A 27,565-nucleotide genomic window follows, 5' to 3' on the forward strand; every position below is an offset into this window, starting at 1 on the left:
GCATCACTGGAGATAATATTATTTGATACTCAAATGTTAAGGGTCATTTTTGGATTAGGACCTAGAGCGAAATAAAGTGATGATGACAGCGATGATGAAAAATTGTTGGAATTAAACAAAACCACATCAGGTGCATGTCTAGTCTTCGTTTGTAAAGAATTTGATTTTGCATGTATTCATTATTATCCTTGCATCAGAAATATGTAATGAATAAACTCTAAATAAATAAATTAATAAAAAAAACCATGTAAAATAGTGAATAATAAAAATAAATAAAAAAGTAAAAATAACATAATGAAATAAATGAGTTAATCAATCAATAAATGATCGAATGAATGAATGAATAAATGAATGATTGAATGAAAACAATGAATAAATGTAAGACAAAGGTAAAAATATAATTCTTTATTTATTTATTTATTTTTTTAATATTTTCTTGGAACACCTACCTGAAGAAATGTGTGCAAGGATTTCAGATAACACACTTTTTGGTCTTTATAATTTTCTTTTGATTCTGCAGATAAATATAGATAAAAAACGATACACATATTGAAACCAATGCACTCTTTTTGCCTGAAATATAAAACCCGTGATCTACAACAAGCCCAAATGTAGTGATTGTGGAATTGACAGGCAAAATAGGGAACCAACAATACACATACAAATTTGGCATTTTAAAAGGCCACAATTTTGCAACCAAATAGTAGTATGCTAGGGATATTGGGATTCCAGCAATAGTATATTTTGCGATTGTGTAAGTTGATGATGATAATGTAATTTACAAATTGTCTTCGTTGTCCTGGTTGGATTGAATTGGGTTACATTCTTGAATACATACTCCTCTAATGAGCACACATGGGTGTTATTAGGGGGTGTAGGGATGTCAGCAATAACAAGATTGGTTATTGTATAAGTTAATGATGATAATGTAATTTATAAATTGCCTGCTTTGTCCTCGTTGGATTGAATTGGGTCGCATTGTTGAATACATACTCCTCTAATGAGCACACATGGGTGTTATTAGGGGGTGTAGTGATGTCAACAACAAGCTTGGTTATTGTATAAGTTGATGATGATAATGTAATTTACAAATTGCCTGCTTTGTCCTCGTTGGATTGAATTACATTGTTACATTGTTGAATACATACTCCTCTAATGAGCACATGGTTGCTACAGTAATACAGACATCTCTAATAAGAACATTTTCTGTTGCTACAAAAGAAAACAAATCAAAGGATTTGGTCAAAATACTGCCAAGAAAGTTGTTTACCTGAGTAGGATTATTTTCTGTTCAAATATACACTACAAAAAAATCATATTTAATACATTTGTTATGGAGGATATGAGTAATGCATTAAGTCAGAAAAGTAAAAGTTCCTGAAATTAAATATAACATTTACATACACAGCAAACAAAAGTATACCTATTTTGAAAGACAAAGAGTCAAGGAATCTTATAAAGCTAATATACAGCTCTTTTACTCAATGCATTTCTGAGACTTGACAACCGCCTTTATAATACTGGCCTGTATCATCGATCTGTTATTTTATTTTTTATCCATGGAGCTCTCTGTTAATATCAATCTAATTATTACTGTAATTTGAAATAGCCACGAATAGCCAATTTTGATTAAGGTACTTTAGCTCAAAGGTGTCATCTGTAGATTATCAACAAAGATTGTATACTTTATTACATACTTTAAATAGAAATGATAATAATAGAAGATGAGAAGCACAACATAATTATAAGATTCATAGGAAATATCAAGAATTGATTTGGTACCAAAACTATAGATATAAATATTAACCTTTACAAAGTAGAATGGATAAGAAGAAACCAAAATAACATGCTTTAGATCTATGTTATTGCATTGGCTTAGTGAAGAGTAATAACTTTATCTATGAGAATAGCTCTGTGTACAAAACATATTAAAAAATTGACCGGAAGTTTTGGAATGTAAGCCATTGATTTTGTCACAATATGCATGTGTGTGAACGTCATATATACAGCCTGTCTCCAAAAAAATTGTGCAAGTGAAAAGCGCCCTCTTTGGCAATTAGAAAATACCGTTGTGACATAATGCTTACATCTACGTCAGGGGCACAGACTTAGCTCTCAAATACCGTTTGTTCTGTTCAATTTGCTTGTTTTAATCTCGAGATATGCTTACTTAACAACGAAAGGGTAAAATCACAATTGTGCCACTTTTACTATAGGGAAGAGGGCTGTACATGTAAATCAATGATAGCATCAAGTTTATCGAGAATTCCTTCTGGAAATCAAAAGAATGCATCAATTACACAACAATACAAGATTGTTTTGACAGTTTTATAATAATTCTCTTTTTCCACTTACGACAAATTAAAAGATAAATAAATATTTCACATTCTGCTGTAAAATGAAATACATGTGCATGTCAATGATTTTATATCATTGTAAAAACAGTTTTCTTGTGTCACTCAAGACACACAGATATTGCACACTTTTAGGTTAATGAACTTAGACAAGTTCATGCAATTTGACAAATTAATGAAATTAAACATTGAAATTGAAGCTAATGCACGCGCGCTGATGTTGATACATCTAATGCACGAGCCCCGATTGGGGGAGTGGTATTAGAGTTAGACGCATCAACATCAGCTATCATTGATTTACATGTAACAGCCCTATTCCTAGTAAAAGTGGCACAATTGTGATTTTACCCTTTCGTTGTTAACTAAACATATCTCGAGATTAAAAAAAGCAAATTGAACAGAACAAACGGTATTTGAGAGCTAGGACTATGACCTTGACGTAGATGTAAGCATTATGTCACAACGGTATTTTGTAATTGCCAAAGAGGGCGCTTTTCACTTGCACAATTTTTTTTGAGACAGGCTGTAGCTATGATTATCTTGATTCATGGAATGACATTTAGAAAATGGCACCCATTTTATACTTCTGCCTTCCAAGTAAAAATGAAGTATGATGCAAATAAAGAACAAGACATGATACTGCTATTTAATTGGGAGACAAGACAAGTGGTTTTTAATCAAGTATTAACGTAAAAATGTAATATGTACAAGTAAACAACACAGAGTCATTACGATGTGATTTTGTTTGTTCATAAAGTAATCAAATACCATCTTTAGACATGGTAGGACAGACATGTGATGTTTTCTTTTCAAATAACTGGATCATCACATAATTGTCCTCAATGCTTATATTAGGACATGAAATTGCTTAACAGTTTAACAGTGAAAGTATGTTCTTTATTATAACACTCTCTTTCATTTTGCCAATTTGCAATTTAGTTTTAGTGGTGCAAGTATAATTTTGTTTGGAAGCACCCCGAATGGTATCGCAGCTGATTTATTGTTTTTCATGTGTACATAATTAAAATAGCAACATTGTTTTTAAGATTTGCTTTTTTCATTAATTGACAAGGTCAAACAAGTGTATTTAATAAATAAGGAGCATACCTTTTGTCTGTGTTTTGTTTAATTAAAGTTAAACAAAGGCTCTGGCAGCAATTATGTTACGGTAAGTTGCTATCAACCCCCAATAGCACTACATCTATATTTTAGTATGTTGCTATTTACCCCTGATAGCACTATTTCTATGTTATAATATGTTGCTATCTACCCCTGATAGTACTATATCTATGTTATAGTGAGCTGCTATCTACCCCTGATAGCACTATATCTATGTTATTGTGAGTTGCTATCTACTACTGACAGCACTAAATCTATGTTATAATGTGTTGCTATCTACCCCTTATAGCACTATATCTGTGTTATAGCGAGTTGCTATCTACCTCTGATAGCACTATTTATATGTTTTAGTGACTTGCTATCAACTACTGGTAGCGCTATTATAGTTAGTTGCTTTTAACTACTGATAGTGCTATATGTAATAGTGTGTCGTGTTGCTATCTGCCCCTAGTACTATAGCTATGTTATAGTAAGTTGCTATCTACGCCTGATAGCACTACAGGATGTATCAAAATGATGGTACCCATCACTTTCCAGTAATTGTGGACAAGACTACCACAACAAAATGCAACATAGGAGCTACATTATTTACAGATAAATGCTATGAAAGGTCATAAAACTATAAATCCTGGGCATTTCAAGGGGATTTAATGCTTTAGGCTTGTCAATAACATAAAAACAATGGGTACCAAACATTTGAAACAGCTTGTATATTTATGTTATGTAGTGAGTTGCTAGCTACTACTGATAGCGCTATACCGTTGTTATAGTATGTTGCTATCTACCCCTGATAAAACTGTATTTTAGTTACATTTATTGTAAATCTATTCCGCCTTCTTCTTCACTATTTACATTTATTATATATAGTTAAAATATAAAGATGCCATAAAAACTATGTTTATTTTTCTTTGTCCTCTGTCCTGTTGCCCCACACAACATATACTCTATTTATGAATGTAGATTACTTTCTAAGAACAAAAGACGTCTCCCTTATTTCAGTATTCACACGGTTAATAACCCTGCACTCAGTTGTGTACTACAACGTCACTTAGTAACGACCCTTAGCTGCATGGTATTTCAACATAAGCTTGTATGCTTGTTAAATAGAGGTACAATGTATGTCATTAGCTGTGAGAATATTAACGTAAGATATCTTAGAACACCATTACAAGTGTGATGGTTCAATGTCAATCTTATCAAGAAATCCTGACACTGGTCAGCAGATTGTGTTTCAGTTTGATTCCATAGTAACCATTCGTTTAGTGGTTGGTTTCCTGTAATCAATATGCTCATTTGTAATAGCAAACACTGGGTTCTTGAGAGGCGAGGCTAAGCAATATAGCTGCTTTGTGCTGACATGAAGTCCTCGTAACGAGGGGCCTTTTGTTGAGCATATAGGATGCTGCTTCATATGCAAAGTTTAATGCCATAGTGTGTACAGTATTTTGAAATGAAATTGGTCATTTCTTTAAACTTTATGTTTTTGACATATTTGTAAGGTTACATGTGTCCCAATTTATTATTAGTTGAACTCATTGTATTTCTTTGATTATAGAGTATTTTTTTAATTTAAGTAATTTCGTGATTGTGACATTAAATCCCCATAGAACCCAACATATAATGGCAAATATTTCCAGTGGGGGTTAAGTTTAATTTACTTCATTATTTACGCGACAGAAAACAGTTATCACTGATATTATTAATGTTACTTGGACCAACAAACTCCTTATTATTACATTACCTCGTGTAAGGAATCTGGGCCAGAATAAGTGCAATTATGTCCACTTTTTTGTTCACAAACGTTACCAATGAATAGTATCATATTGGTAAAAACGTATTATGGAGCAGCATTTCGAGCTATTTATTCTAGGTCATGACAGGATACAATGATATATGACATGTCATGTATCATGAGTCTGTTCAAACACGATGCGATACAAATGCTTACACAGATTGCTTGGTAGCTATAGTATGTCTGCAACTAGAATGTCTGCAAAGTATCTCTACAATGATCAAATAAACTCATAGATTCATTAAAACGCTAATTCTGTATGAAATATGTACACACATATTATAAATAGCCTGATTCCTGATTCACAATATTCTGATATTGGGGCACATTTTTAATATTGCGCATAATCACAAATCAGACGATCTTATGATCCAGGAGCACAGTTGCAGGGTAAATTCTCACATGTGTTTGATAGTGCTTTGTTTAACACTTGAGAAAAAAAATAAACAGTGAACTAAAAGCATACTGGTCACTGATGTAAACATTGGTTATGGTTAATGGTTATCATCAATGTGCTTTATAGTGTTTTAATTTAACACTTCAGCTGAGCCAATGAATAAGAAGTGTACTGGTCACTGAAGTAAACCTTGGTTTTGATTTGAAGTGATAACGTAAATGAAGCCAATAGCCGTAGAACATGAATGTCAAGTGCTCAAGGTGGCCTGTAGATTTCAATGTACGTTGAGTAAAATCTACAATTCTGCAGTTATGTTTGGACTCTGCATTAATGCATGTCTCTACTTTGGGTAACCACGTGGCCATTATATTAATATAGCACTCTTCAAGTATTCCTGGCGATCAGGCAGAATGTTCTTGTTCCGAAGCTTTTATTGTTTAATTTCTGAAGGGTCGTTTATTTGAACACGCTTTTCTATGGACCTTTATTCTTTAATTCCATACAAAGCATGTTAGATAAAAACGATCATTTGGAATAAATCGTATTTAGAAAAAAAAAATAGAAAATTTCAAAATATAGAAGTGCACCATCTTCTTTTATGCTAATTTCCTAATTTCCAAAATAATAAAAGCTTATATTCAACTTCATAAATGAGTTCTAGCAGTATACAAACAATAGTAGTCTTTAATTTAGTGACATTTCAGTGCGTTTTGCATCAGTCAGTTATTGAAACAAGAAACTGTGTCAACATTTGCTAATTTCTCAGTTATAATTAATTATTCATAATTATCATCTATTTTTGTGATGACGTGATATCAAACAAAACACGTGATGCATAGCTAAATGAAATACAGCCATGGAGAATCTTTAGTGTACAGACATCAGAAAAAAAAACAGTCATGGAGAAGCTTATGGTGTAAACATTAGGTAAGGGCTTTTAGGCTTCACGAAATCCCACAAAACCCCGAGTGCATTCCTTGGAACTGGGTGGGCAGGTAATACACAGAGCACATCATACTAACTACCGCTGCAAGGTTACATCTCATAGAAAAGTGCACAAATAGCTACAATCTCATACAAGTTAAGAAAAATACCTGCACAAACAGAAGCTTTCTTTTATGAAAACCTCATGTCCCTGCCAATTCAATATTTACCAATATCCCGTATGACATACAAAAACAAATCACACCAGTCTCAGTAAAAGCATTGCATTTCCCATCAGAGTAAGGTTTGTGAAATCAACGGCATATTCAATATCTCTCCTAGTAGCACACCGTACCCTTTTCCAGCAGTGCTATAATTTCCCATACACAAATTGTACAATGCAATATGAACAGTGACAACAGATATGTGACATACTTAATTTTGAGACAGATTGATGTTGTAAACATAGGTGAGTAAAACCAATACCCTTTTGGATTTGCAAAGGCAACTACTCTGTCCTTCACCTCACATACAAAACTAAAGCAGATCATTCTTGTTCAATTAGTAGCAGTGACAACAGATATGTACCATATTTGACTGATGTTTGAAACATGTTTGAAGTACCTAGTTGATTAAGCTAAGATACCCTTACAAACTATTAATAATAGTTTAGGATTTTCAAAGAAAGAAAGAAAGAAAGAAAGAAAGAAAGAAAGAAAGAAAGAAAGAAAGAAAGAAAGAAAGAAAGAAAGAAAGAAAGAAAGAAAGAAAGAAAGAAAGAAAGAAAGAAAGAAAGAAAGAAAGAAAGTACCTTGTTGATTAAGCTAAGATACCCTTACAAACTATTAATAATAGTTTAGGATTTTCAAAGAAAGAAAGAAAGAAAGAAAGAAAGAAAATACAATGACCATCTACCTTGCTCCCTCAGACCCATGCAATAGATCAACTCTTGTGAAAGGTAAAGGAAATGCAGTTGGTGACAGGTTTATAGATAAACAAATTGGAGTTGATGACAAGTTTGAGACCAAGACAGATGGTTATAAGAGCACACCTCCCACTTTTACGAGCATTTTGGTGGGTGCTACTAGTTTGTAAGAATATTCGCGGCGTGAGCCGCTCATACTCTTACTACTACTAATAAACGGTGCATCCTAATGTCTGACCTCTGGCCTCTAGAGAATACTCTAATCTAGTCTGTGAGTTTACAGTTTCATAAAGAGACAGTTCCTACTGCTTTTAGACGTGATTTCTCTTCTTCTTTTTTTTCCATCAGTCCATAATGCTTTAGCCCATTTGCCAAATACCAATTTCAAAATTTTGGTGATAACAAATAGTACTCTGTTTTACCAGATGAAAAATAAACTCAATCCTAATCCGTTCTTTTGAACTAACTGGCAATAATGTTTTTGGAATAAATGCAACAAAAGCCCATGTGTGTTTAGGACGTGCCTTCTTTTTGTGTGCTGTGACGATCAAGCCCAAACAATGGTACAAAGACTAATTTTGCCCAATGCATTTTATATTTAGACAGACGCATTTTCTATACTCTCTTATAATCAGTTATACAAATTAACATAAAATATCAAAATTAAGAATTATATCTTAGCCAATATACTCGAGATTTTGAATGTATAAAAAACCTTGTATCAAGTCTTTGAAATTTGTGACTGCAATTGTAAGAAAATATGCAAATTGTAGGATGTTGCCCCTTTCCCAAAACATGTTACCTAATATAAAAGGTTTGTTTGTTACCAATAAGGTCCAACGAAAGTATTAGGATTAGGATGTGTTTCATATTTTGATATCTGTTGTTTCATTGTAAAGGCTTCCCAAGGTCCTTGTGCGTTTAGCTTCGACCCATATCTGCTAGTTTTTGTTTGATATTATATATTTATGTATTGTATTCGAAGCTAAAACTATACCGACAATATTTATCAGTACTTTTAGATGAAAATGTTTTTTTTAAATATAAAGTTGAAGAAAACTCTGAAATAAGCCATTGTTCATACATTTGAGGTTTACATAACCTCGTCCATCAAAGTAGTTTCATAACCTCATATGATACAACCCCAAACCAGTGATATATTTACGTATTGCATAAGCAAACAGGGTTTAACTAATAATAACTAAACTTGGAAATAGCACACGAGTTGAAATTGCAGCTGAAGCTATAGTTAAACCCATTACTGGCGCACAACAATAAACCCTGAGTGTTTACCCATGATCCATCATCGTCATCCCATAATGGTAAGAAGTCTATTAGAGGGAGGAAGTCAAACAGATTGAATTTCCTCAAACTGCACTTTTACTTTTTGCTAGATTACTGGACTTTTGAACAAATACAGCGTGATGCACACAAAAAGGGTATGCACAATAAATACACCGTGAAACATGAACAGGGTGCATGTACACAAAACCATTTCAAATAATAATACTTTTTGTACTTGCTTCATTTGAAAAAAAAAAAAAAAATCTAGTGATGTAGACCACATAGAAGAAGACCTGTGTGGAAGGTGTTTGTCTATTTATGGCCCACAACATTGTTTTTTAAAAGATTTTTTTCAAATGAAAACTTGATAGATAAGGGTTGTTAACTGCCAAGATATAGGTCAAGGATTGATGAGTTGCAGCAATAGATAGTATATATTGAGGAGATGTAGTTTTTGACTGGAACATTTGTGTATTGCAGGTGTATTCTGGTATAGGTAAACACACAGTACCATGAAAGTACTTGAAAAGTAGAGTAAAAATGTGCAGTGATGAACATAAACTCCAACCCACTTATGTCCCCATCCTCAGTAAATGAATGAAATGGATACCTGCAAATGCAGGAATTAACAGAAATTCAAATTACAATGAGAGTCAAAATTAAAATAATGAGTGTAAAATCTTTGTTGTTTTATCAAATTTAATCTAAACTAAATTGTGCGCCAAAGCAACTTACATATCTTGCCATTTTGGTTCATTTTGTGGAGACACCAAAACTTGTGTAAAAAGACTCAGTGCGTTTGTGTCATAAAATGCACTAGTGACCGAACCTACACAATATCACAGTCACAGCCCCTCAGATAATTGCGTCTTGTTTGGAGGTGAAACACAATCCAAAAAAAGCTGATTTCATATTAAGATTAACGTTCAGTCCATCCTAATGGGTTTTAGCCCCAAAAAACATCTCGACCTGGCAATTGTGAGCTAAAATATTGGTCACAAGACTTTATGAGTAACAACAGAAAACAACAACAACAATAATTGTTAGCGGTTTAGGGCCAGTATATGGGTTGATGTCATTTTGCGTGATTTTTGCTGTTACAACAGTTGGAGAGGTAATTTACCACTGCAGCAAATATTTGTTGCACTTCGAGATTTTAGGAAGCCGAACAGAGGCCCAAATAACGTTAAACATTCATTTGTAGCCGAGAAAAAAGTTGCAACAGAGAGCAGAAAATAATGGTATTTGCTGCAACAAAAAACACATGCAAAAACGTTGGACTATAATTATAGACTGGACCTTACAGTCAAAATTTGAGATGAAAACACGTTGCTTTGGGAACCCCTGGTTATCAATTTACAATCATAATCACTCATGCAAGTCATACAGCCTGTATAGGCACGCATAGGCTGTTATTGTGTGCTGCTAATTTATGCCATTACACGACTCGTTTCCTGAGTATTGTGTCAAAAACACATCCAATCAATTTTAGTCAACATATACACGGAAGGAGTCTAACATAAAAGAGTCATCAATCATGCAGGATTTTTGCTGCTAATTTAATCTCTTTCTGATGGATTTCTGATGGATTTAATTCAACATGCTTTTAGCGAAAGAACAAGTAAGTTTTTTTCTGAGTATGGTGTTATATTTAGCAAAGGTCATAAGTATTAGCAATTTGTTGCAATGATTTGAATATTTTGCTCTGACAAGAATGTTTCAGCTTCTATGGAACTTAGTTTTATATATTGTGCGCTTATTTTAACCAAATGTCACTTTTGGTCAAAATTGTAAGTGTTTCAAATTAATTATGCAGTGTATACTGGTATGTGCCCTGAGTAATATAATTTGATCATTTATCTTGGTTTACAAGTTAAGTTACTACACCCCTGGCCAATACTGTGAGTATTTTTGCATTTTACTCAAAAGATATAGCACATTGGCGACAAGTAAGATCCCAGCAAACACAAAACGTTTTCGGCATCATTCGCAAAAGGTTATAAAAGGTTGTCAGAAAACGTTTAAATGTCGGGTTATATAAAGGGTATACTAAGGGTATAAAATGTTTTCATAAATTAAAAAACATTTTTTGATTATCTACTGCTCAGCAAACAGAAAATGTTTTACAGAAAACGTTTAAATGTCGGGTTATATAAAGGGTATAAAAACGTTTTAATAACATTCCAAAAACAGTTATGAAAACTTGATACAAAACATTCTAAAAAGAATGTTATTTAAAAAATAAAAAAATATTTTGTGAAAAATGATTGCCCAAAATATTTGCAATAACGTTTTTAAACGTTTTCACGACCTTTATATAAACCCGACATTTAAATGTTATTAAAACGTTTTGTAAAAAACATTTTAAGAACATTTCTGTGTTTGCTGGATGCAACTATTTTAACATCATGTTATTTAAGTGTTGACAAAATATTTGGCCACATATGTTTGCAAAAATAGTTTACAATAACAGTTTGAAAACATTTTAAAAATATTGCTGTAGTGTGTTTTCGTACAAAAGGTTTTAAAACGTTTTCATGACCTTTATATAACCCGACATTTTAATGTTATTAAAACATTTTTACCTAAACCAAAAGCCAAAATATAACTTATTTAAAACGTTTTTAAAACGTTTTTGTGTTTGCTGGGATATGTATATTATAGGGGCAAGCAGGCCTCGAAATAAGAAAAAAAATCCAAGGGTCCTCTGGACCCTTGCCTTTGAAATTTCAAGGGTCCTCACCAATTTTCTATGGATGGCGGAAAGCTTCAAAATACGCCTAAGAATACGCCTAACCTTAGACGTCTAAGATGCAATCTTAGACGTCTAAGATGCATTCTTAGGCGTCTAAGATGCAATCTTAGGCGTCTAAGAAATTCGCGGTAGACTTAAATCAACGAATCACAGGACTAGAAATCCCAAACAACCAATCATCTTAGGCGTATTCAATTATTGACCAATGAAATCTTAGACGCCTAAGATTTTACACGCCTAAGAATTCTTACACGTCTAAGATTGACCATTTGACCGTGACTAGTGATGGCCGGTATCGCAAATTCGATCAAAACGTACAACGGACGCTGTGCGTTAGAGTTAATGTTTGCCACTCATGTTACTTGTAATGTTTAAACAAAGAGCACGTGTCTATGGTGTCAACCTGCTCACTTTTCATGTATGTTTTTTCTTAACACGTATGCTATGACTGAGCCAAAATACACAGTTAAGTTATACAGTTACACAGGTCAAGTTATTACTGCACACACATTATAAGGTCAACCAACTATGTCTTTATAATTCGAACAGCGTGTGACATATTTTCGCCAACTTCGGGCCCCCAGGCCAAGGCCAAATCGTCTTTTATAATTGAAGAGATCAGATATGCATAATTTCAGTCTGCAAAGTGCAAGAAGACAAGAGGTCAAATTTTCTATGTTAAAAAATAGAATCATGGAGGTATATAAATATATGCTAGGCATGTTTGTTCCTCTTTGTTGTTTGTGTATTAATTTTCATCATCATCATCATCATCATCATCATCATCATCATATCATCATCGTCGTCGTCGTCGTCGCCGTCATCATGCTCATCAACATTAATACCTGACTACTACTAGCCACACCAAAACAGCACACCAAACCAACGAAAATAAAATCAAACCAATTAATCAATTTTGTTGCAAGTCCTCAGAGAAAATCACATTGGTGATACCGTCCATCACTAAAATATCAATCTTAGACGTGTAAGAATTCTTAGGCGTGTAAAATCTTAGGCGTCTAAGATTTCATTGGTCAATAATTGAATACGCCTAAGATGATTGGTTGTTTGGGATTTCTGGTCCTGTGTTTCGTTGATTTAAGTCTGCCGCGAAATTCTTAGACGCCTAAGATTGCATCTTAGACGTCTAAGATTGCATCTTAGACGTCTAAGGTTAGGCGTATTCTTAGGCGTATTCTTAGGCGTATTTTGAAGGTTTCCGCCATCCATAATTTTCAAGGGTCCAACGCCGGACCCATGCCTTTGAAATTTCAAGAGAGAGAATTAGCTACGGCGATCACGGTATGTTTAGATTGTAACAAATTGACAACCCGGGTTGAAAACTTGATGGGAAACTAAAATGAAAGTGAACTTAAGGAGTTGGACCTATTATGTGGACCAGATTTTCCAGTGGAACAACAAAACTAGGATTTCTGCTCTTTGCTTGGTTCAATTTTTACGGGTCATGCGGACCCGTAGCGTAGGGAATTTGCGGGTCCGCGCCTACTTCCACGGGTATTTGACGCAAGGACGCGCCTTATTTCGAGCGCTGGGGGAAAGGACTACAACTTTTGTACTGAAAATTCGGCAACTCAAAGTAAGTAGTTATTGATTTATTGATTAAATATTGGTTTTCCTCATTTTTGACTGTACAGCTCAACTGATCATACTTTTCCTACATTCGACCTTGCATGATTTTTGAGTTGACACAGTCATGAAAATAACTATAGATACTTGACAGACCATTAGTAGCCCAGTTCTGAACCTTTTCATTGATCATTCATAACAATAGGTATCTGATGGATCAGTGAAGATAAGAAGGGATTATAATATATCCGTAACCTTGATATTATACTACATCTCGAGGAAAAAGTGCAATGGACATGTTTTCATTTAATGTTTCAAATATCCCGCGCATGAAAATTGAGTATTTAACCCAAAATGGAAAATGGAACAATTTATTGGAAATCTGTTTTAACAGATTTTTTTGACATCTTTTTCTGCACTGTATTATACCTAAATTAAGAAATTTGATAAATATTCAAAGAAAATATAGGTCATCCAAAAAATGTTGATTTTTACACATTTCGGGGGAAAAAGGGAAAAATAAGCAAAAATATCAAAATCTACTTTAACAGCTTCATTCATCAAGTCATAACAAACGGCCTACATGCTTAATTTCTAATAAAATATTGAAATTGTGAAAAATATAGGTATTTATTGATTTTCATGTTTTTTCTTGCAAATATGCTAATAATATGCAAATTATGAAATTGGAAAATAAAGTTTCTACATAGCATACATCTTTCAAGTGTGATGTTCAAAATGACAGACATCAAAAAGAGATTCGATGAAATGTAAAGGTGTAGTAACAATTTTGGCATGGACTGTCTGGTTAGGCAAAGTACGGTAAGTTGAGCTGTAACTCCACAACTGTTGTCTGTGCTGAAATAAAATTTCCAGTGCAGTAGTTGTAGTCCTTGCCCCTATAATATAGTTTCTAATGTTAATTCAATGCATTGAAATCGAATTGAATTGAAATGAATTTTGGGCGATTTTCATTTCAATGCATTGGAATTGAATTGGAATCGAAATGAGTGGACTTGGGCATGAATTGAATTGGATTGGAATTGAAATCATCGTGAGCAATGAAGAATTGAATTGGATTGGAATTGAAATCATGTTGTGTGATGACGAATGAAGTGGAATTGAAATGAAATTCAGCTTTGATTTCAATTCAGCATTTCAATTCACAAGCAGATGTCTGTGATTCCATATCACTCCTTTCAAAACATGATAAATAAAAAGAAACAGTAGTCACCATAAACTGGTACAAAACATAAACATAAAGTGTTACAAAACATATTGCAACTAAGTATTCTGGAAAGCTTTCATTTAAAAATGATAGCATAAAATATATATATATTGAAGAAAATTAAAAGTATGATATCATTTCTCATACTTTTTGAGATTTTTTTGGAGTTCTTCTTCAGAAGAATATCTCGTCATGTGGAAAAATTATAGGTTCTATCTATGTTCAACAATAATATCTTCTAATACTGTATGATGCAAATTGATTCTTAGCATTTCCAATGTCTTAAATTGCTTGATATGATCAATAATGTGAGTATGAGATCACCCCAACTTGTCAAATATCTCAAACTTTTGGCACTAATATAAAGCCCCTATTTTTCTCAAGCTCCTAATTTTTATGCTCAAAAGTCATTGTACATGTGAACAAATTCTTCACAAAAAAACCATGAAGAAAATGCTAAATATCTTTGACAGCTTTTTCACACTTTTTCAAAAGTACAAGGATTTTGGGTGTAAAATCTTAGGAGGAGCAGGAGACAAGTAGGGGCTATCTATAATAGTATCAAAACCCTGATTTTGACATCTTTGAGGTCAGTATGGGGACAGGGTCCCATTATCGATCGTACCACATACCTTAAGTTTAAAAAATAATGTGCATGTGGACAAGAAGTTAAGACAAATATTAAGAAGTCAGTCACCTAAGAACTAAGAAGTACCAAAGTTTCATAAAATAGGACCCAGAGGTCAATGATCACTCGCATTGTTTGAATGTGAAAAGTGGGTCGATCCTTCATGTAATTATTTCGTGTAAGCTAATCCTAACTCTAACCCTAATCTTAACTCTAACCCTAATCATAACCCTATCCCTAATCCTAACCCTAATCCTAACCCTAAACTAACCCTAATTTTGTGTAAAATTACATGAAGGAATAACTGAAAAGTGAGTTCACATAACAATAAAGTATCTTCTGCTGAAATACTGTGTTGTGACAAGTAGTGTACTTGATTTTGATATTGTGTTGCCGACTCAAGTGTTTTAAAATTGGTAGTAAAACATGCACTGCAAAAACAGTGTCTAGATATTAAACACCATATATTCTATACACCATCTTGTCCTTGATTTGTAAATATGTCTAAATGCTAAACATGTTTAGTAATTTGATGCCTTGGGTTTAAATACTAAACACTTGAAGTTTTGAAGTTTGACATTTGTGTTTAGATTTTACATGTGTTTACAAATTGAAGAGAAAAAAAGTTCGATCTCTAGACACAGTTTTTGCAGTGTGCCTTTGGTCAATTAACATAAACTGCAACTGTATTGGAATTGGAATTGAATTGGAATTGAAATGAATGCTCAGAATTGAATTGAAATTGATTAGCTGTTAATTTCACTGCATTGGATTGGAATTGAATTGAAATGATTTTGAAAATGAAAAAGTGAATTGGAATCGAATTGAATTAATTCTAAAGCAAGGTGGATTGAATTGGAATTGAATAGCAAGACTCCAGGTGTAGAAAGAATTGAATCGGAATAGAATTGAAATAAATTTGCTGGAGTGAAATAACAATATAATATACATATCTTACTTGTCTCCAATACGCTATGATTTTTGAGAAAAATGCAAAAATAGGCACAAAATTGGGCAGGGGTGTAGTACCCCCTTAAAGCTATTTCATGAGAGATATGTGTTATGACACGTTTTTGACCTTTTCCCCATAACTCAAGAATCGGAGATAGGTCAAACTATACCTTTTCTGAATCCTTACGACGAAAGAAATACATTGGAATGGTTTTAACAACAATTGACCAAATTTTAAATTTCACCCCTGCATAAGCGGCCATTTTGGATTAATGCAAATTAGGCACGACTTGGACTTTCGGAGAATTTTAATGTGTTCTTTAATACACTTTTCTAAAATGAATGGTGATTAATTGGTTTCTGTGACAATTAATGGTGGGTGATTATTTAATTTGATTGGCCTAATTGCTGTGATAGTTAATCCGATTATTACACCATTTTTACGCCGAAATATTTCATTATTTGAATCAATATATTATTGAAAAATAACACTTTGTTTTTTTGCAAAAGTTCATTCTACAAATCATATACTTTGAAAACTTGCTTAATTTATTGTTGTTAATGAGTTACGTACGTTTTACAAAAGTATTGTTGTTTCAGCCCTCTTTACGACATAACTCAAGAACCACAGGACCTACAAAAGTATATCTGTGATATTTGAATTCTTCTACACGCTCGCTACGAATTGAGCAATGCAATTTTTGCTAAAGCTCACTACCATTCGCAAGATGCTGCGAACTACTTTTTGTTTTAGCTGCTTCGACCAACAATACATCGTATACCCATAAAGAGAAGTACATGTGAATCAGTCAATTTGCAAAGCCAATAATGGGCTTTTATATTCTCAAAGTGTGCAAGCATACTGCGGATACAAAACTATGTCATATCTATGATATCTATGATATGCTGATATTTAAAGAAATTGTGTAAACTCCCAGTCATCTGATTATGTTGAAATTAAGATTTAATCTTAATCTGGTCAACCAGACAAACCTATTATACCTTCAGTTTTCAGCTGGGTGATATTTAATACATTTCTGAAATAAATGAAACCATGAAGCTGCATTACATTATGTATAAATAAAGTATATTCGTAATTAAATATGCACAATTCAAAGCTCTGTGAGATGAGGAAAACGATTGATCTGAAGAAATGTAATCAACTTCTTTAAGTGTTATCCCGTCACCTGCGACTGATGTATTACATTGTAAAACAGTGACTGTGTAAAATATAGTCAGGTATGGTAAAATGAGACAAAAGGGCAGTATTTGATTGCTTTGTTAAACAAAATAGAATGAAAACTTAAACAAAAAAAGTTTCCAAATTTAGGTTATATGTACGTCGTATAATGATTGTCATTATTTGATTCAAAATCAAAGTGATATATTATTTTAATTATTTCATTGATTATCATAAAACTTAACGTGAACTTAATTTGATATTGTAAGTTTAAAGGAATTTATAGAGCCTCTAATGGACAAGAAATAACATTTATTTTGTTTGTTTGTGTATTTCTCTGCTCCCCGGCAACTCTGCAAGCATTTAGTGAAGACATAAATACTCAAATACTCAAGGGCAATGTAGACTCGGCTCTCAAAACATTAACTGAATAAACGCTCATAAGAGAACCTAAATGAATGTCTCGGGCGACCACAATGAAAATAATAACATTACAAATAGGTGAGACCTACAGCCCCTATGTACTAAATAAACCACTTGTCCTGAATTTAATGCATTAATAACATAAGATGCTTTTAACTCCTCTAGTTTGGGGCAGAAATGTGGGATGAGGGGGAGAGAGAGAACGAGAGAGATAAGACAGTGGAATTAAAGGACAGAACAGAAGAGTGAGTGAGAGAGAGAATAAAAGGAAGAGGAGAAGGCAGAGGAGATGAAAGAGGGAGACAGAAGAAAGTAGAAAGAGAAAAAGAGGTTTGGAGAGAAAGAGAGGGAGAGATAGATGAGAGAGCGAGAGTGCAGAGGGAAGAGACAGCTATAGCATGAGAGATTCATGGATATTGGTAACTCCCTGCAAATATATCATAATAGGCTTTAATCCACGTTAAACTAAAGTCTTGCTGAAAGGTACCAAAGTTTTAAATTTAAATTTTAAATTTTTAAATTTTTAGATTAAAATCTCTTTTAATCTTTTAATCTTGAAGTAAGCCTAACCTAAAAATAACGGGAAAACATCTGAAAATAAATGCCAAGATGTCCCTGTCAAAATACCAAGAACAAAAATATATTAATAAATACATGGATTATAAGAAATAAGAATTTTAATCATATGGAATGGGTTTACGATTATCAAGATGAAAACTATTTCATAAGAAATTGTCACTTTTTATTAAACTAAAAAACTACTTAGGTAAAGTAGATTGTTGATTCTAATTTGGATATCTTCTCTCTCATTTTATACATCTTGTTTTCTTGATGAAATGCAACAAATCAATGAAGTTTTTGTACAGGAGGTTTTTTTCAAGGGAATGGAATTGCAATTTGTGACGCTTGTGTTGAATTATATTGTCCCTGATTGAATGGTATACTGCAAAGAATTCTGATCAATACAATATTGTGTCTGCGTATTGTAGGGTAATAGGTAAATACCACACATCTATGTAAAAATGAATTCTGGGATTCAAATAACGTATCTTACATTTCAGAGAGGTGTTGCAAATTATGGCTACGTGAGTTTGAGTGAGATGTGTTGAACAGAGACGCGAGTCTGTATTACTTGGAAAGGATCTCAAAAGCAGCTCCGTTGGATGTCTGTGAGATCTTGACATCAGGCAAGACACTTGCTTCTATTTCGTATGTTTTCTGTTTTTGGAGACATGTCTCAATGTTAGATATTATTGATCAAACAGAATTGCTACAGTGTACGCCGCACTAAAAGCAAACATAATAGCGATGTTGCACAATGTTAATTTGTGACACGATCTGGTCCATGGGGACCAAAGGCGGCAAATTTGAAACCGAGATAAAGGTAAAAATATGGAGTAAAAAAACAATAAAATACAAAAGAAAATACACATCAAAAAATGTCATAACTTTAGAACTAAGTATGCTAGACATTTGGTGTTTTCAGTAAATGATAGCCTATTGTATGTATAATGTAATAATTACAGTAACTCAATTCTCAAAAATTCCTCCTTTGGCCTCCATGGACCAGATCGTGTCACATTTTTATGTAATGGATTACCTTGTTCATGTATTTACTCATTTTGTGTAATGTAATTTCTAAGTAATGTTTCAAACCTTTTGTTTTCAGTGTAAAAGGTAATAGCCCGGCCCCGTCAAGCCTCTTTGGACACCCCATCATTCCGATGCTTTGGAAGTTCTTAATTTCATTTAATCTATTGTAAGTAGCTATTACAAATGATTAATTAATAGCATTCCATTTGTGTTCTTGTTTTCTTCACACAGGAGTAACTGTGATCAGCGCGTCCAAACAGAACTAAGAAAACATTACGAGAGACCTTACTTTATACCACCTACATCAGAGTCAAGTGCCTTAGACTGGATGTTCATGGGTGGTCCAGGGCCTGGTGCTGATATTCATGTAAGTTAAGAATATTAATATTTACCAAGTGCCTTAGATTTGGATTCATTTTGCCTAAATTTAATAATATTTCTAAAGCAAGAATTTCAAAGAGGATACAGGGATGGAATTTGGAAACATAATCAGTCCTTTATGAATGCTCTTTCTCCTCTAACTGAGACAAATTTGACAATGATCACGATTTTGGCCCCTCGGATCGGAATACCGAGGCTTCAACATCACCTGACATGCCATGCACATTAATATGCAGAAACGATGAGTTGGGTTGGGTTTTTATTGAAACATTCTTTGATGTCAACATTTTTGTGAACCACAACGAACTATCTCAGATTGAAATGCCTATTTGCAGCATGTGAATGCACTCTTGCAAATGTGCCCTGTTGCAATGGAGTTTGATATACCTGTTATATCTTTTTAAAATTTGAACATAGTTTGTTGACCAAAACGTAAAATAATCCGAGATAGATATGCACAAGGTGTCCACTTTAATATACTATGACCTAAAATACTCCTATTTCAATAGCAAAATAACCTCCATTCAACAATCATAGCCCAGATTTTACCTCATTATGTATATGAGTATTTTTTAAAAGTAAACATCATCTCGCTTGTTAACAAAGTCTACGAGAAAAAAGTCTTTTAAAAAAACACCAAAAATATGTATGGATTTCCCAAACACATGACAAATGAAAATGTACACTTGTCCCATGATAGGAAATGTATAAGCTGCTGAAACGTTGAAAATTATCATTTAGATTTCTTTAAGATATTTTCAAAGAGGTCCATCTTGCCCAGACCACCTCAAACACGTAGCGGGCTAGTAATTTCCATGCATTTATCAGATGACTTAAGAACGTGACACTCAACTAACAGGATCAGTGCTATTGATCAAATACTTGATTCAAATAGAACTCAACAAAGTGACTTATGATGTAAACGGAAAAGTAAGCATTTCAACACTCAATTATCACACTTAGTAAATTAGTCCGATAGTAGTTAGCACTTTGAGGTGAGGCGGTGTATGCTCATTGCAAATGTATTTTTATGTACCAATGAAAGATGTAATTTTAATTTTTTCTCAGTGGCGAGGTAAAATTTGATGGGTTGATAGGTGATGTTGGTCCTCGCTACATGAATCATTGGTAAATCGTCGTACCTCTTACAATGCACTTATCAGCACAAGACTGACTACTGAATAAATACTGACCCCTGCTTCAACAAAGAATGCCGAATAGAAGAAAACGTTACACTTTCTAGTGTCTCTATTATATGTAGTAGATAAAGGGTGAGAAACAGACCATTACCATAGATATCGGTGTCTTGTTGAGGTATGAGAGAGCATGTTCGCTCGGAAGGCGAGACCCCGAAGGGGTCGAGCCTTCCGAGCGACTAACATGCGAACCATACCTCAACAAGACACCGATTATCTATGGTGATGGTCTGTTTTGAACCGTTTATCTTACATATACGGCGAGCAAAAATAAACGAATTTGTTGTAAAAGTGTATTCATTTTCCAAAAACAAAATGGAAAAACGGATGTATTATTTTGTTAAAGTTGTGTTTTTTTCCCAAAATAAAAACACCTCGAGATAGTGTAATATTCTTCCCATGTGTCCTGCGTGAGAGTCTATTTAATGACAAATGCAAGTGATTTAATCAAATCAATACAGAATTGATCTCAATTGACAATTGTATTTGAAGTGGTTTGGTAGGTTATTCACTTGCTTTAATCCGCTGGAGTTTATTCACCCCGTGACCATTGTTATTCAAATAATTAATGAATAATGCAAATTATATAGAGTTGTCAACGTGGACTACAATCTGTTTCAACACCATGAAATTTATATCTTAGAAAATGTGAGTATAAGCAGATATTTGAAAGACCTAGTAACGTTGTGTCCAATGGTGCTCCCCATTATGGGTAGGTCACAGTAAGGCTTTGCACTCCCAGCCTCTTGACTTGTAATGAGTACCGCAGGTTAGTTTGCGAAGCTCCCCTGGTCGGGTAGTATCCCGGGGGTTCTTGCCTAGCAACTAATTTGCATGGACCGTTGAGCGTTTTTGGGTCGGGCAAGGATAAAGGCAGATTCCCTTCTAAAAACCAATGGCAAGTTTATATACATGTACTGAGTTTACATTCAACGAAACGGTTACTTTTTATTTATGAATCTTTACTTCGTTATGCTAATTAAACTTTAATTTGCATAAATCTAACTGAGCACCAGTGGTGTTATATGAATTATTATTATACGGACTGCATGAGCCCTCTATAATTTTCTCTTGCCATGTAACATTTGCATTTTAATCGAGCTGTAAATGCATTTTTCCAAAATTCTATCTGAGACTAGTAACCAACTCAGATTCTACATGTATGTTGTGATCCTTTCCATAGTGTTTCTAGAATGTCCATGGTATTCCTTTTGTTTAGCTCGCTGCCCGAGACCGTTATCTTGAGCTATTGTGTTGATAACGGTCTCTAGGCAGCTAGCTGCCTTCATTACTCTAGGTAATGGTAGAGGCAACGAACCTCAAACAAAAGGAATATAATGGATAATCTGTGAATAGAAAAGGGCTAGACGTATATTTAAAGAGAAAGGCACTGTAACTTACAATATCCATATTTCTCCTTTAATATAGCAATTGCGCAATTGTATCATTACTTTGTATACAAATTGTCACAAAACAGTGTTATTTTCAAAAAGGGATATTTCCGTAATAAAGATTATATATGGTACCTCGTAATATTACCGCAAACGAGGTTACAACACATAGGCCTATGCTTACTATTAGCAATGCTATTTTAAACAACATGTTTTCATTATATTTGGCAAAAAGCACAGCCAATGCCGGGATGTAATACCTAATACTAGTGCTCATAGCACTACATTAAAGTGAAACCTTACACACAAATAAATAAACTAAAACGGGAAAACACGTCAAACAGACATAAAGGATATGGAAGCAAGAAAAGGTCATTTGCTTGCTTCCATTGAAAACCTTACTCAGGGCTGCACACTATTGTAGCATTAAAATTTTCACAGTGGTTAGTGGGATGATGGGTGATATTTGCCCTCGCTACACGTGCCTCATGCAATTTACTTAATAGTTTAACTTTATACTGGCTCTAATCATACTGAGGAAAATATTGAAAGATATTTGTACAAGAGAGGCACACAATCACGATTTATTTTGTGTTCATGTTTTTCTTTCACAGATTGATAATGTTGACAAGCCATCATGGCAAGCACAGATCTCAGGCAAGAAAACATGGCAGCTGATACCACCACCTGAATGTGAAGACGTTTGTCAAGCAGTGGAAGTCACTGTCAACAAAGGAGATATTAGTAAGTGCATTGACCACAAAACTCTGACGTGGAACTCCCGTCTGAAATCTTCAAAGACTAATATATGGAATTATTAGCACTTTGTTTTTACAGTTTTCATTCAGTTCAATGTGTTGCTTGCAGGACATCTTCATAAAAAGATGACCTACTTAAAACATGTTGTTAATCTGTTTATCTGCTGCATCAAATAATACAGATTATTTTTCACGAGATTTTCAATAGGGAATAATACGCTCGAGAACGATTGCTAGCATTCAAAATATGAAGAAAACTTGTGTTTGCTTCTATTGTGGTATTGATGATAATTTACAAAAATGTTTATAGAGGAGCAAGCAGACGAAGGCAAATTTGATGTAGCCTACTGCATTTAAAATATCTTATATTTTGTTATATACGTAACATATCAAACATTGTGAAATTCTTTATTCTTCCTCTCGACATTTGTTCACACTTTATTGGTACAAACGCTATAAAAATAGATGTTACTATTAAAGACATTTTGCTGGAAACAGATGATGTTTGTCATGAAAGCTGAATGCAAAACTGATCAGATTTGCAATGATTTTAAGGGCCATGAAATTACTATTTTTGTTTTATTGTGATATTCATTAAAATATCTCAGAATATTACATCATTTGTGTTAATGGACATAGTGTTATTTTGCAATCAATGCTATAGAAGAAGCTCAAAGAAATGACAGTTAATAAAGCTCTAAGTTACACAAACAAGCAAAGCAGCACAAACACAGGAAAAGCACGTAACCAAGTTAGTGGCTGAAAATATGGAGAGAGTAAATTTCCTTTTTATAATTACTACATAAATTGATTGTGGAAAGGGGTATGATTTTATGTAAAACAATGTGCAAAAACTTATCTTTTGCTAGAAAATGGTTCACAACGTATCATTAAGTGAATTAATTTAAATCATGATACATGGGCAGTAAGCAACCCAATGCACTGTTCCAAAGTACACTTTGTGCAGCATGTCATTTGATCTGAAATTCAGTGAAAAGACGTTAACACATCTTTAATGTGTTTTTGTTTTATTTCTTATGTTTAATTATTGCAGTTATAGTGGACACAAACCAATGGTATCACAAGACAACGATTCATCCTGGAGAAATCAGCATCACTATTGGGTCGGAATATGACTGAAATAGGTATGAGATGGTATTGAAACAATGTACAAAAATCTTATCTTTTGCTTAAATATTTTGCTACAACTGTCATGAAAGGAATTTGTCACACATGTAAAATATTTTACATGAGGAGCTCCATGAACTGTTTCAAATTCTCGCTATTCGCAATAAGGGCGCCGCCAGCGGTTTGCGATGTAATCGTGATGTATCATGGGAAAAGGTCGACATCCTATTCCGCGCAATACGAATATTACCATGCTATTACATAGGAACACGTGACAATATTTTTTAGTTTGTCAAAATAAAGGTGTTACACGCGAATCGATACTCAATAATACTTAATAATGTGATTTGAAATGTGCACAATTAATTTTTTCTATCGATTTGCGTGTAATACCGTTATATTGACAAACTAAAAATATTGTCACGTGTTCCTATGTAATAGCATGGTAATATTCGTATTGCGTGGACTTGGATGTCGACCTTTTCCCATGATACATCACGATTTTCCCATGATACATCACGATTACATCGCAAACCGCTGGCGGCGCCCTTATTGCGAATAGCGAGAATTGCAGCAAACCATATGATTTAAAATTCAGTGAACAAATATAATTTTAATACAACTGAAATGTTCTTATTCTTATTTCTTATCTTTAATTATTGCAGTTATAGTGGACACAAACCAATGGTATCACAAGACAACGATTCATCCTGGAGAAATCAACATCACTATTGGGTCTGAATATGACTGAAAATATGTATTAGATATGATGGGCAGGATGAATGAGTTATGAGTTACCTACATGCAATGAAGAAACATCTTATGACAAATATTATTCATGCTGCAGAAATTAGCAACTCTATTCGATCTGAATGTGACTGGAATAGGTACGGGATGGTATGAAATGATGAAAGGACTTCCTTTACCTGCATGTAACGAAGAGTCACAATTCCCCATCATTCACTGTTGGGTGAACACTCACTGTTGGGTCTGAATATGACTATACTATGTATGAGATGGTAATGACAGGATGAATGACTTCCTTTACCTACATGTAATGAAGGAACATCTTATGACACAAATTAGTCATTCTGCAGAAATCAGAATCTCTGTTTGTTCTCAATGAGCCTGAATTTGGTATGGGATGATATGAAATGATGAAGGACTTCCTTCGCCTGCATGTAATGAACGAGCATCTTATGACACAAATCATTCCTCCTGCAGAACTTAGCATCTCTATTGAATCAGAATGTGACTGGAATAGGTACGGAATGATATGAAATGATGAAGGACTATATTCACCCGCATGTAATGAAGGAGCATCTTATGACACAAATTGTTCACCATGTCGAATTCAGCAACACATTTGGGGCTGAATATGAAGTGAAGTATTTGGCATCGTTATTACATAACATTCAAGATACTGTATCTGTTAATGACATAATAAACACATCACTAAAAGTAACTCAAAGTATCTTAGTGCTGCAAATTTCAACACCTCATTAATTCTTGTCTGAATAGCTCACTTGAATGCAAAAAGATGCAGAATCAAAATTAAGTTGCATTAAAAAAGCTACTCCCGTCAGTGTACAATTACAGTCTTTATATATTTGTTCAAAGATGACCAGTGACGAACAGGAACGCTCTTAACAAAAGCAACATTTTATGAGTTTAGGTGTAACTTTTGAATATGTATATTTTGCATTCTAAGGGTCACTATGGCAATACATTTAAATTTTGCAGAACAAAACTGGATATATTTTTGCTATTTCAGTTTTAAAATGGGATGCATAGATGTATGCAGGATAACATCATTAAATACATATCTACCAATTAAAAACAAAATGACCAAAAATCACTATACGTAACTATGGAATGAAGCCGACGAATTGCCCAAGTCATTTTTTTTTTTGCAATTTCAAGAACAAGTACAAAAATGGTCATTCATTTAAGCATATTTATTCACCAATCTTTGCACAACAACAAATGATAATGAAACACATAAAAAAGAATAATTATAAATGAATAGGATGATTATGTCATCTACTACTAACTAAATTACCTCAGAAACTTGGAACAATAAAATTACAATGGATAATACATGAATGGAAAACTTGGAACAATGGAATTACAATGGATAATGTATAAATAGAAAGAAAAGTTGGATCAATAGAATTGCAAAGGATAATATATGAATAGAAAAGGCCTACATGTATCATTGGTTAACAGATCATGAATAATACGCAAGCCACTGCCGACTTAATTATCACAGGTACGAAAACTTAGAACTGAAAAATATTACCAATTGGGGTAGATTTACGATTTTTAAATGCATGGGATTTGGAGGTTTGCGCCCCTAATACTTCCACTGAACATTATTATATATTAAGGAACGCCATCAATACATATTGCAATTTTCATGAGGACATACATCGGTGGCGCTTCACAAATCAGTCATAAGCCATGATGGTTACAACCCATAAATAGTATCTGTTTACGCAGCACTGTAGGTTATACGTTGAAGACTGGCATATTAAGAAAAGGAAAACTATCACTTCTTCAAGGTGAGTTTGTACCATTATTTTAAACTTAACAATAACCGTAGGAATCAGTAAAGTATTTAGATGCACCGGGAAATATTACAACTGGAGACTAATTCTACAGAGCCAATATATGCAGCCACAATATGTCCACTTCATTCTAGCTGAACAATGTAACTATCGTTATACATTTGTTCAAATTAATATTATAACCTAATAATATCTAAATTGGATTAAATGAAGACAACAATATTCAAAATGGTATGAATCGAATATAATCAATGCGCTAAACATAGGTGTGGATCCGGGTGGGGTCGGGGTAGGGGTAAAAAAAAAAATCCCCCAATATTTTGCTGGGAGGAAGTTTCATACAATACCCCCCTCCCAATGTTGTTTAGCCCAAAAGGTGCCAATGTTTGTTCGCTTTGCGCGAATTGATTCCACTTTTACACCATTATTTTACCAGTTTAGCTTCAATATGGCAAATATTTTTGCGCGCATTTGTATAACATAAACTTATTCTGTTGCAAAACAATGTGCTGGATTCACTATACTTCAAGAACTATTTTCAATCCACCCCCATGTCAAAAAAAAAAACCCGCCACCGGCGCAAAAGGTCATTGATCTAGTAGGTTATTGACCTTTTGTCCGTGATATATGCATGCAATGGTCCTTAATCTGCCGAAATATTTGTTTTTTTAGCTTGGCTTACAAGCCGAGCTATATTATCATTCGTTTGTGACCTCGACCTTTGAACTGAAGTAGGAGACTAGTCTTGTTAACATGCATTTGCTTCTTCCTGAGTAAAACAATGTGGTAGGATAATGCTTAAAATGTAAGTGGTAGGTTTGCAGGAGGCTAAAGAGTAGCCTCACTCCCCATGACAAAATTCATTTAGCTATATATTCAGCGGTGCACTCTTTGATTTGACCATGTTGACCCAGAGATGAAACAGCAACCTCCCAGGTAACCTCGTTTCCCTCATAAAGCAGTGCTCAGTATAGTTAGACAATAATAACTGCGCACCATCT

The 27,565-nt window shown here is 33.8% G+C and overlaps 1 protein-coding gene across 1 annotated transcript in view; it reads left to right on the top strand.

Moving 5' to 3' along the window:
* The window catches only part of LOC140164204 (bifunctional arginine demethylase and lysyl-hydroxylase JMJD6-like), a 46,086-nt gene extending 20,362 nt beyond the window's left edge, over positions 1 to 25,724 (top strand). The window contains exons 2-5 of the mRNA XM_072187447.1: positions 19,372 to 19,507; positions 22,723 to 22,852; positions 23,921 to 24,011; positions 24,660 to 25,724. Of these exons, the coding sequence (XP_072043548.1) occupies positions 19,372 to 19,507; positions 22,723 to 22,852; positions 23,921 to 24,006 (352 nt within the window). The 3' untranslated portion in view covers positions 24,007 to 24,011; positions 24,660 to 25,724. The remainder of the gene's footprint in view (positions 1 to 19,371; positions 19,508 to 22,722; positions 22,853 to 23,920; positions 24,012 to 24,659) is intronic.
* The last annotated feature ends 1,841 nt before the right edge of the window (positions 25,725 to 27,565 follow it).

Source organism: Amphiura filiformis, chromosome 11 (genome assembly GCF_039555335.1).
Source record: "Amphiura filiformis chromosome 11, Afil_fr2py, whole genome shotgun sequence".
Classification (NCBI taxonomy): Eukaryota; Metazoa; Echinodermata; class Ophiuroidea; order Amphilepidida; family Amphiuridae; genus Amphiura; species Amphiura filiformis.